The 12360-nt window shown below is 43.7% G+C and overlaps 1 protein-coding gene across 1 annotated transcript in view; it reads right to left on the bottom strand.

Annotated features, from left to right (window-relative positions):
• The window catches only part of LOC137369284 (tudor domain-containing protein 7-like), a 155357-nt gene that overhangs the window by 134207 nt on the left and 8790 nt on the right, over positions 1–12360 (bottom strand). The window contains exon 2 of the mRNA XM_068030283.1: positions 467–686. Coding sequence (XP_067886384.1) covers positions 467–679 — 213 coding nt within the window. The 5' untranslated portion in view covers positions 680–686. The remainder of the gene's footprint in view (positions 1–466; positions 687–12360) is intronic.

The raw sequence follows: 12360 nt of genomic DNA, 5'->3' as shown, positions 1-12360 counted from the left end.
ACAAAGCCATCAGTTAAATTCACCATTTGTCTAATGGATACTTTCTGGTACTATGTCATAATCATCTGGAGTTTCAATCCCTGATCTGCACTTAGTCAGTCTTTGTGATCCATTTTACACCAAAGAAAATTACAAAGCAAATGTCTTTGCAATCCTGGGCTAGATGGGGTGGGGAAAAAATCAGCTAAAACCTCTGCTGTTCATTGACCATAGCTATAAAGTACATACACCAGGACATCAGGTGAAGATGGTCAGGGCCGGTTTTGACTTTCTCCACAGTCCAGCTGCTTGCCAGCATACAAAGCAAATGGCTAACTGAACAACATACAAGAGGGTTACTGACAGCAGTGGAATGGTGCCATAGCACCAATAAAAAAAAATCTACAAGGTTGCAGGTTTTTTTTGATGGTGGTGGGTAAGAAATTGTACCCAAAAGGAAATAATGAATCTTTGATGCATGTCTTACCTCTCCATTTTTATTAACTCCAAACTTCACAACTGAGGGAATGCTTTTCAAATAGTTCTCAAGAGTTGGAAATCCAAGCTGCTTATGAGGGATCACTTCACCTGTGAGTTGTTTATACTCTCCCTGCAGCCTTGTGAAAGCCACACCATCTTTGCTTGACTGCAGGACTGCTCGCAGCATCTTGGCCACCAGATCTTTCTCTGCTTCCGTCATTTCTGACCTTTTAAGCCATAAAAGTTAAAAGCACTTAGTGCACAAATCAAATATTCTAGAACATAAAACCAATACTTACAACAACATCTTACATTTATTTAGCTCTTTTGGGTTTGGATGATATTGTAACATTCCTACATACAAATCTGTCTCATACATAGCATTTGAGAATGGAAACATGTAGGTTATAAGATAAAATACTATCTTACTTTTTTTTTAAAAAAGGTGGCAATCACCTATAAATTTTGACACTGCAGTCCTGTAGCATGACGCAAGCAACAACTGTCTCAACACAAAGTAGCCATGGAACAGGAGTAGGCCAGTCAGCTCCTCAATCCTGCTCTGCCACTTAATTAGATCATTGCTGATCTGCTCCTCAAATCCATTTACCTGCTTTTTCTTCAAATTCATTAATATCCTTACCTAACTAAAATCTATCAATCAGTCTTAAAAATTTAACTTGATGTAGCAACCACAGTCTTTTTGGGTGAACAGTTACAAGTGAGAAAAAAAAAAAGTGCTCAAATTCACTCTGGAATGGCATAATTCTAATTTGAAGATTGTGCCCCTTGGTTCTGGATTGTTTCCACCAGAGGAAAAAAAAGTTTTCCTGTATTTACCCTATTGAACCCTTTTAATATCATCAACACCTCTCAACCCTTCTATATTCATGAAAACAATCCAGGTTAATGCAATATCCTCTTAAATTCAACCCTTTAAGACCCAATATGATTCTGGTGAATCTGTGCTGCACCCCTTGCAAGGCCAATGGGCAATCAATGCTCTGTGCATCTGAAACATAAAACTTTATATTGCCGCCCTTTGAGATATAAAACAAAACTCCATTATCTTGATTTTTTTTTTAAATACCTGAGCACCAGCTTTTATTGATTTTTATACTTTTTGCTCCTCCAGTTTCTAACCTCTTGTGGTTTGGATAATATTCCAATTTGTCATTCTCATCCACACTTAAACCACATTGAATTTCATCTGCATCACTCTGCAAAGTTCTGCTCCCTTCTACACAAAGTATTCACAGAGTCATAGAGTCGTACAGCATAGAAACAGGAAACAGGCCCTTCGGCCCACCGCGTCCATGCTGACCATAATGCCTATCAATACTAATCCCACCTGCCTGCATTAATTCCATATCCCTCTATGCCTTGCTCATTCAAGTACCTGTCCAGATGCCTCTTAAATGTCGCTACTGTTCCTGCCTCCACCACCTCCTCTGGCAGCTCATTCCATTTACCTACTATTCTTTGTGTGAAATATTTACCCCTTTGATCCCCTTTAAACCTCCTCCCTCTCACCTTAAATCTATGCCCCCTAGTTTTAGTCACCCCGACCATGGGAAACAGACTCTGGCTATCTACCCTATCTATGCCTCTCATAATTTTATATACCTCTATTATGTTCCCTCTCAGCCTCCTTCGCTCCAGGGAAAACAGACCCAGCCTATCCAATCTCTCTTTATAACTCAAGCCCTCCAAACCAGGTAACATCCTTGTGAATCTTTCCTGCACCCTCTCTAGCTTAATCACAACTTTCCAATAGTGTGGCGACCAGAACTGCACACAGTACTCCAAATGCAGCCTAACCAACGTTATGTACAGCTGTAACATGATGTCCCAACTCTTGCACTCAGTGCCTCGGCCGATGAAGGCAAGCATGCCATACGCCTTCTTCACCACCCTGTCTACCTGCGTTGCCACTTTCAGGGAACTATGTACTTGCACCCCAAGGTGTCTCTGCTCAAGAACACTCCCCAGGGCCCTGTCATTCACTGTCTGTGTCCTGCCCTGGTTTAACTTCCCAAAATGCATCACTTCACATTTGTCAGCGTTAAATTCCATATGCCAATCCCTTGCCCACTTTCCCAGTTTATCTATTGTGCCTCCTAACTTCGTGTCATATGCAAACTTTGAGAAACTCTCTATACCGTCATCCAAGTCACTGACCTATGTATATCTCTGATGAAAAACTAAGGCCCCAGTACAGTTCCTTGTTTTTCTCCATTTTGCACTTCCCATTCCAGACATGTTTCAGGACTTAGTGATAATTTTTGCCCCCACAGGAATTGGAAAACAAGTTATATTTAAGTCTTGTTTTGAAGCAAAATGTATTCGCACACTTAAAAAGATGAAAGGCGATCTAATTGAGGTATATAAGATGATTAAGGAGATTGACAAAGTAGACGTAGAGAGGATGCTTCCTCTTGTGGGACAACCTAGAACGAGAGGTCATAGTTTTAGGATAAGGGGTAGTAGATTTAAAACAGAGATGAGGAGAAATTAATTCTCTCAAAGGGTCGTGAGTCTGTGGAATTCACTACCCCAGTGTGCGGTGGATGCCGGGACAGTGAGTAAATTTGAGGAGATAGACAGATTTTTAATTCGTAATGGGTTGATGGAGAACGGGCAGGAAAGTGGAGCTGAGGCCGAGATGAGATTAGCCACGATTGTATTGAATGGCGGAGCAGGCTCAAGGGGCTGAATTGCCTACTCCTAGTTCTTATGTTATGTTCTTGTATAAAGGTGATTAAAATGCTGATCGTAGAAACTACAAACTTGCTCCCCAAAAACTAATAAAAGAAGCCATCGATTAACCCGTCTCGGCAAATCAGAAAAACCTTGTTTGGCAGGGGGCATTTCATGTTGGTTTTTTGGGGTTCTTTTTCATTCTTGGGATTTGGGCGCCAATTTATTGATCATCACCATTTTCCCTCAAGAAAGTGGTGGTTGAACCACTGCTGACTGTGTGGTGATGGTTGTCCCACAAATTTTGTTAGGTAAGGAGTTGCAAGATTTTGATCCAGCAACAATGAAGGAAAGGTGACATAGGACTAAGTCAAGATGGTGTGTGACTTGGAGGGGAACTTGAAGGTGACGGTGTTCCCATGTGGCTGCTGCCCTAGTCCTTCTTGCTAGTGGTGGCTAAGAGTTTGGAAGGTGGTGCTGAAGAAGCCTTAGCGAGCTGCTACAGTGCAACCATGTTAAGCTGATGGTGGAGGGAGTGCAGTTTAAGCATCAGGTGAGATGCCAACCAAGCGGGCTGCTGTATCCTGGATAGCGTCCTAGCAGATGTGATCACAAAAGTAAAAATACAAAGATATAGGCAGTCAAGTTTTAAATCAGAGCAGCAAAAGCAAGCTTTTGCGAGACTCCGTATGCAGGAGGGTAACTAAGTTATTTTGTTTAACTCAAGCAACACTGATGTGGGGAAGCATAGGACATTGACTATTTTGTATTATTGGAGGATTGAATTAACCAAGTCTGATCATAGCTGCTGAGTGTTCACCTGCTGTGAAATAAAGTAGCGCAGTGCCTGCTGACACCACTGTCAGACAATATATTGGAGATGGGGCAGGACTTAAGGCAGGACAATCAAATAAAGACTATTCATACAACAGTCTCTTAAAACAGCAAAACTGCAGCAAGTCCAGTGAAATGCACTAAATGGAGGATAGTTACATACAAATGATGTGTGCAAAATCAATCCCATTCACTTACAGCAGTGGGATTTACCCAGTCATCACTATTCCAGCTAGAAATAATAGTGTCACTGTATGCAGTCATAAAGTAGCTTAATGATTTGCATATGGCCTCATCTTATCAAGTGCTTTTTTGATTGAAGCAGCACATGCTAAAGACATGAATATCTGGTCCAGAGAACAAGGGAATACCCAAGTTACACCCCTGATTAACTCTATCACACAGCATCATAGAATGGTTAAAGCAAAGAAGGCCAGTCATGTTCATGCTGGTGCTCTGAGCTACTCGGCTAGTCCCATTCCCCTGCATTTTCCCCATAGCCCTGCAAATAATCTCTCTAGATAATTATTCAATTCCCTTTTGAAAGCCACAATTGAATCTGCTTCCACCACACTCTCAGGCAGTGCATTCCAGATCCCAACCATCCGCTGTGTGAAAAAAGCTTTTCCCCATGCCACTCCTGGTTCTTTTGCCAATCACCTTAAATCGGTATCTTCTGTTTCTTGAGCCTTCTGCTAATACCAACAGTTTCTCCCCATCTACTCTGTCCTGACCACTCATGATCTTAAGCACCTCTGTTAAATCTCCTCTCAACCTTCTCTTCTCCAAGGAGAAATACCCCAGCTTTGCCAATGTATCCTCGTAACTGAAGTCTCTCATCCCTGGAATCACACTCGTAAATGTTTTCTGCACCATCTCCAACGCCTTCACATCCTTCCTAAAGTATGATGCCCATAATTGGGCATATACCCCAGTTGAGGCTGAACGAGTGTTTTTTTTTTTAAGGTTCACCATAACTTCCTTGCTTTTGTACTATATGCTTCTATTTATAAAGCCCTGGATCCCAAATACCTTATCAACCACTTTCTCAACTTGCCCTACCCCCTTCAACGATTTGTGCACATATACCTTCAGGTCCCTCTGGTTCTGAACCCGTGCACCCACCCTCCCAGCTTCAAAATTGTATCCTTAATTCTATACTGCCTTTCCTCGTTCGTCCTACCAAAATGTATCACTTCACACTTTTTAGCATTAAACTGCATCTGCCATATGCCCACCCATTCCACCAGCCTACATCCTCCAAGTCTCTCACTATCCTCCTCAGAGTTCACAATACTTCAAAATTTTGCATCATCTACAAATTTTGAAATTGTGCCCTGTACACCCAAATCTAGATCATTAATAGATCAAGAAAAGCTGTGGTGCTAACGCCAACCCCTGGGGAACCACACTATACAACTTCCTCCAGTCTGAAAAACTGTTCACCACAACTCTGTTTCATCACTCACCTGACTTAACATTCATGCTGCCAATATCCCTTTTATTCCATGGGGTTCAACTTTGCTGATAAGCCTTTTAGGTGGCACTTTATGAAATGCCTTTTGGAAGTCCACGTACACCACATCAACTACATTACACTCATCAATCTTCTTAGCTCATTAAAAAACTCAATCAAATCAGTTAAACACAATATGCCCGTAACAAATCCATGTTGGCTTTCCTCAATTCATCCACATTTATCCAAATGATTTAATTTGTCGCATTTCATAGAAACATAGAAAATAGGAGGAGTAGGCCATTCGGCGCTTCGAGCCTGCTCAGCCATTCATTACGATCATGGCTGATCATCCAACTCAGTAATCTGTTCCCGCTTTCGCCCCATATCCTTTGATCCCTTTAAACCCGAGAGCTATATCTAACTCCTTCTTGAAAACATACAATGTTTTGGCCTCAACTGGTTTCTGTGGTAGCAAATTCCACAGGTTCACCACTCTCTAGGTGAAGAAATTTCTTCTCATCTCAGTCCTGAATGGTTTACCCCGTATCCTTAGACTATGACCCCTGGTTGCCCCTTATCCTTAGACTATGACCTCTGGTTCTGGACTCCCCTACCATCGGGAACATCCTTCCTGCATCTACCTGCATAATTTCTAAAAGCTTGCCCAACACCAAGCTTAAACTGACTGTCCTGCAGTTGCTTGGTTTATCCTTACACCCTTTTTTGAACAAGGGTGCAACATTTGCAATTCTCCAGTCCTCTGGCACCACCCCTGTATCTAAGGAGCATTGGAAGATTATGGCCAATGCCACTGTAATTTCAACCCTTACTTACTTCCCTCAGTATCCTTGGATGCATGCCATCCTGTCCCAGTGACCTATTAACTTGAATTAATTCCATCCTAATACTTTATTAATTTTTAGCCCATCCAGTGTCTCAACTACCTCCTCTTTCACTATGACTTTGGCAGCATCTTCTTCCTTAGTAAAAACAGATGCAAAGTATTCATTTAGTACCTTATCCAAGCCCTCTGCCTCCATGTGTAAATATCCCTTTTGGTCCCAAACAGCCCTACTACTCCTTTTACCACCCTTTTACTCTTGATATGCTTAGAGACTACTTTTAGATTCCTTTTATGCTTGCTGCCAGTCTCTTCTCATACTCTCTCGTTGCTTATCTCTTTTTTCACTTCCCCTCTGAACTTTAGATTCAGCCTAGCTCTCGCTTGTATTATCAACTTGGACACCTGTCACATGCACCTTTTTTCAGCTTACTCTTTATCTCTTTTGTCAAGCAGGGAGCTCTGGCTTTGTTTGTCCTACCTTTCCCCCTTTGGGAATGTACCTCAACTACACCCAAATTATCTCCTCTAAAGGCAGCCCAATGTTCAATGATAATTTTGCCTGCCAATCTTAAATTCTAATTTACCTGGGCCAAATCCGTTCTCACCCCATTGAAATTGGCCCTCCCCCAATTAATTATCTTACTCTGGATTGTCCTTTTCCATGGACTTTGATTTTGTCTGTTCTATACTTAGATAACAAGTAGTACAGACACACCTCTGAACGCAAAATTCTCAGACCACTTACAGGAGTTACTATCAGTGTTGTACTGAACAAATATCCACATTGTTGCTTTGCTGGGTTATGAGCACATTCCTCAAGAAAATTATGAGATCATCCTTCATGCAACTCTTTCATGACTACATTAGTTAGCATGAAGTGACTGATTCATTTAAAGCTTACGAAAGCTAAGATTAAAACAGACCAAGAAATTGAACATCAGATTTTCCACTGGCCGACATTAACTCAACATTGCCACATGGCAACATTGTTCCTCTGGACATGTAGCTAGCAACAAATACAAATTGTGTAGATTAGATAGAAGCTACCAGCTCAACTCCATTGAGCACACAAGCCTCAATGCCTCGCCTGTAGCTCATTTATCATGAAAGTATAACCCTATTTAACCATGGATATCCATGTTAATCTACACCAAAGAATCTTACACCAATACTATAACAATGAATGTATCCACTCACTGCCTTCCCTCTTGCTCTTGAGCAACCCAGACATCTCATAAGGGAAGGATGAATCTTTTACAAGTGGCTAAAGCAAGGATACATTGGGTTGTAAAATCTGAGATGAAAACCACTACCTGAAAGGAGAAATCGACATAACTCGAGACATTTTCTCACCTACTCCAATACCTTGGAAAAGGCTTCCAAATCTTTAATCGATAATTCTCCACTCATACTTAAACCAACTGTTCAAAGCAACATTTATGCACTTTGCCTTTCCAACCAACCCAAACCTATCCCAAGGCCCATCCCAGTCTTGCTGGTTTCTGGACCACCAACCCCCCATGCCCTCTCAGAATTCATTTTATCCACAAGACCAGAGTCCTGCTTCCTTGAACCCATGTCCACTCAACTGCTGACCAACTAATTTCCCCTCCTGTCTGATGTTGTAAATGATATCCTCAGCCCATTCAATACCATCACTGTCCTTAAAAAGAAATCCTCAATCCCTCTGTCTTGCAAACTACTGTTCCTTCTCCAATCTCTTTGCACTCTCTCAAGTCCTTAAATCCAAATCAGTGCCCATCTCTGAAGCAAATCCCTGTTTCAATCTCTTCATGGCTCTGCCACAAAACATAAACATCTCAAATTTAAGTTACAGAATTCATTCACCATGACTGTGACCATTATGTATTACATCCCTCTTGAATTTCTGCAGCCTTGACATAGTTGACTACACTATCCTCCAGCAACACCTCTCCTCTCTTGTCCAGCTCAGTGGGACTGCATTTGCTTGGTTCCACCTTTACCCATCCAATCAGTATCTTAAGCAATGGCTTCTCTTCCCACCTCCTCACTTATAACCAGAGTCCCCCACCCCTGCAAGGATCTATCCTTCGCCCCCTCCTCTACATGCTGCCACTTGTCAACATCATCCACAGGCATGAGGTCAGCTTCCACCTCTCTCAACTCCTCGGCTGCCTCTATGACTGCCTATTCTCACCTCAATAAAACAGTTCATCTCAACTCCGCCCTCTGCTAATTTGTCACTGAAATCCTTAACGATGCCTTTAATCATCTCCAGAAGTAACTGACTGGTGTCTCATCCTCTGTCCGACAAACATCAGCTCATCCAAAACTCTGCAGCCTGTATTCTACACTGCACCAAATCCAGCTCACCCAGCACTTGTCCTTGCTGACCAACATTAGCTCTTGGTCCCCAACACCTCAAAATTCTAATCCTCTTCAGATCTTCTCATGACCTCCCTTCTCCCAATCTCAGTAACATCCAGGCCCGTCTCCACCACCCTAAAGTCTGCTTTCTGACTCTTGCCTCGTGTGTCACCCCTTTTTGCCAGACCATTGACAGCCTCGCCTTCAGCTGTCCAGTCACCTTACCAAGGGTGTACAAGGGCACAGAGTTGGAGAAATGCAGAGATCTCAGGAAATTTGTAGCCTTGGAGGAAGATAGTGATTGGGGTTGGCGAAGTCACAAAAGTGATTTGAACATAAGGATGAGATTTAACTTGGAGGCTTTGATGACTGGAAACTAATGTAGGTCAGCGAATACATGGGTGATGGGTGAGTTCAATTTTATGCAGGCAGCAGGGGTTTGGATGAGTTGAAGTTTGTGGAGGGTGGAAGATGGTAGAGCAGCCATGAAAGGAATTAAATAGGATTTAAAGGAATCTGGAGGTGAAAAGGCTTGGATTACAGTTTCAACAGCATGCGGGTTGAGACAGGGGCTGACACCATCAATATTATGAACATAACCACTACATCACCATATTCCTTGGACAAGGGAATGAAAATGCAAATCATGCCAGGGCGAACAATCAGGGTTAAGTATAGGATTCATTTTCTTCGGAACAAAATCATCAACGACAGACATACTCATGGAATCATACCTTATGGACAATGTCCCTGACACCACCATCACCATCCCTGGGTATGTCCTGTCCCACCAGCAGGTGATGCTACAACACAGGACTATCTGCGTGCCAAACTGCGTAAGCAGCATGCGATAGAGCTAAGCGATCCCATAACCAACGGATCAGATCTAAGCTCTGCAGCCCTGCTACATCCAGTCGTGAATTAAACAACTAACTGGAGGAGGTGGCTCCACAAATATCCCCATCCTCAATGATAGGGGAGCCCAACACATCAGTGCAAAAGATAAGGCTGAGCATTTGCAACAATCTTCAGCCAGACATGCCGAGTTGATGATCCATCTCGGCCTCCTCCTGAAGTCCGTAGCATCACAGATGCCAGACTTCAGCCAATTCGATTCACTCTGCGTGATGTCAAGAAACGACTGAAGGCACTGGATACTGCAAAAGCTATGGGTCCTGACAACATTCCGGCAATAGTACTGAAGACCTGTGCTCCAGAACTTGCCTTCGCCAAGCTGTTCCAGTACAGCTACAACACTGGCATCTACCCTGCAACGTGGAAAATTGCCCAGGTATGTCCTGTATATAAAAAGCAGGACAAGTCCAACCTGGCCAATTACCGCCCCATCAGTCTACTCTCAATCATCAGTAAAGTGATGGAAGGTGGCATCAATAGTGCCATCAAGCGGCACTTGCTTAGCAATAACCTGCTCAGTGACGCTCAGTTTGGATTCCGCCAGGGCCACTCAGCTCCTGACCTCATTACAGACTTGGTTCAAACATGGACAAAAGAGCTGAACTCGAGAGGTGAGGTGAGAGTGACTGCCCTTGACATCAAGGCGGCACAGTGGCACAGTGGTTAGCACCGCAGCCTCACAGCTCCAGGGACACGGGTTCGATTCCGGGTACTGCCTGTGTGGAGTTTGCAAGTTCTCCCTGTGTCTGCGTGGGTTTTCTCCGGGTGCTCCGGTTTCCTCCCACAAGCCAAAAGACTTGCAGGTTGATAGGTAAATTGGCCATTATAAATTGTCACGAGTATAGGTAGGTGGTAGGGAAATATAGGGACAGGTGGGGATGTATGGTAGGAATATGGGATTAGTGTAGGATTAGTATAAATGGGTGGTTGATGTTCGGCACAGACTCGGTGGGCCGAAGGGCCTGTTTCAGTGCTCTATCTCTAATCTAATTTGACCAAGTATGGCATCAAGGAGCCCTAGCAAAACTGAGGTCAATGGGAATCGGGGAAAACCCTCCGCTGGTTGAAGTCATACCTAGCACAAAGGAAGATGGTTGTGGTTGTTGGAGGTCAATCATCTGAGCTCCAGGACATCACTGCGGGAGTTCCTCAGGGTAGTGTCCTAGGCCCAACCATTTTCAGCTGCTTCATCAATGACCTACCTTTAATCATAAGGTCAGAAGTGGGGATGTTCGCTGATGATTGCACAATATTCAGCTCCATTCGTGACTCCTCAGATACTGAAGCAGTCCGTGTAGAAATGCAGCAAGACTTGGACAATATCCAGGCTTGGGCTGATAAGTGGCAAATAACATTCACGCCACACAAGTGCCAGGCAATGACTATCTCCAACAAGAGAGAATCTAAACATCGCTCCTTGACATTCAATGGCATTACCATTGCTGAATCCCCCACTAACAACATCCTAGGGGCTACCATTGACCAGAAACTGAACTGGAGTAGCCATATAAATACCGTGGCTACAAGAGCAGGTCAGAGGCTAGGAATCCTGCAGCGAGTAACTCACCTCCTGACTCCCCAATGCCTGTCCACCACCTACAAGACACAAGTCAGGAGTGTGATGGAATACTGTCCACATGCCTGAATGGGTGCAGCTCCAACAACACTCAAGAAGCTCAACACCATCCAGGACAAAGAAGCCTGCTTGATTGGCACCCCATCTACAAACATTCACTCCCTCCACGCACAGTGGCAGCAGTTTGTACCATCTACAAGATGCACTGCAGCAACTCACCAAGGCTCCTTTGACAGCACTTTCCAAACCCACGACCTCTACCAACTAGAAGGACAAGGGCAGCAGAAGCATGGGAACACCACCACCTGTAAGTTCCTCTCCAAGCCACACACCATCCTGACTTGGAACTATATCGCCATTCCTTTGCTGTCGCTGGGTCAAAATCGTGGAACTCCCTTCCTAACAGCACTGTTGGTGTATCTACACCCCAAGGACTGCAGTGTTTCAAGAAGCCTTCTCAAAGGCAATTAGGGATGGGCAATAAATGCTGGCCTAGCCAGCGACACCCACATGCCATGAACAAATAAAGAAAAAACGACAGTTGAGGGAATGATTGAACAGATTAATAATTGCGCAAGTATCATTGTGAATGGAGGGACAAAGGCCAAACAATTGAGAGTTTTAACATGCAACTGGGGAGAAAACATTTCCAGGGTAAACACAGAAGTGGATGTGAGAAGCAGGTATAAGGATGCAGGTGGTGAAGGAATTCAAGTAAGTAATCAGAAATGGCCTTATCCATGATTGAAAGGGTGGGAGGAGAAAGGCCAATTAGATGGCAAGGTTAAGGAGGTGCTCGTGAATATGGGTTGGTGAGCTTTTGTGGAGGGCGAGATTGAAGGAAGATGGGGAATGGAGTGAAATCAAGACAAAGGGCAAGGTGAGTTTAGATGGAGATTGAAATCATTGAGGATAAGGAGTCAGTCAGTCAGTGCAAAGGCTGAGGGAGAGGTCCAGATCTCGCTCATAAACAAGGGATGGGGCGAGGGCCACGGTAGAGAATGAGGATTTAGGAAAGGAGAGAGGGATCAAATATTGAGAGGTGCTCGAAGGAAGAGAAAGTACCAGAGGATTAGATGTGATTTGTTGATAAAGCCCACAGCTTTTTGGAATGCACAAGTAGTGGAAAATTATAGCCAGGCGAGGGGCAAGGTGTCACCACCTGAGTCAAGTTTCCACGAAAGCCATGACCTCAAAGCAATCATCCACAAAAAGAACTAAGAT

The sequence above is a fragment of the Heterodontus francisci genome, chromosome 4 (assembly GCF_036365525.1).
Source record: "Heterodontus francisci isolate sHetFra1 chromosome 4, sHetFra1.hap1, whole genome shotgun sequence".
Lineage (NCBI taxonomy): Eukaryota > Metazoa > Chordata > Chondrichthyes > Heterodontiformes > Heterodontidae > Heterodontus > Heterodontus francisci.
This window is presented reverse-complemented; position numbering and strand designations above follow the sequence as displayed.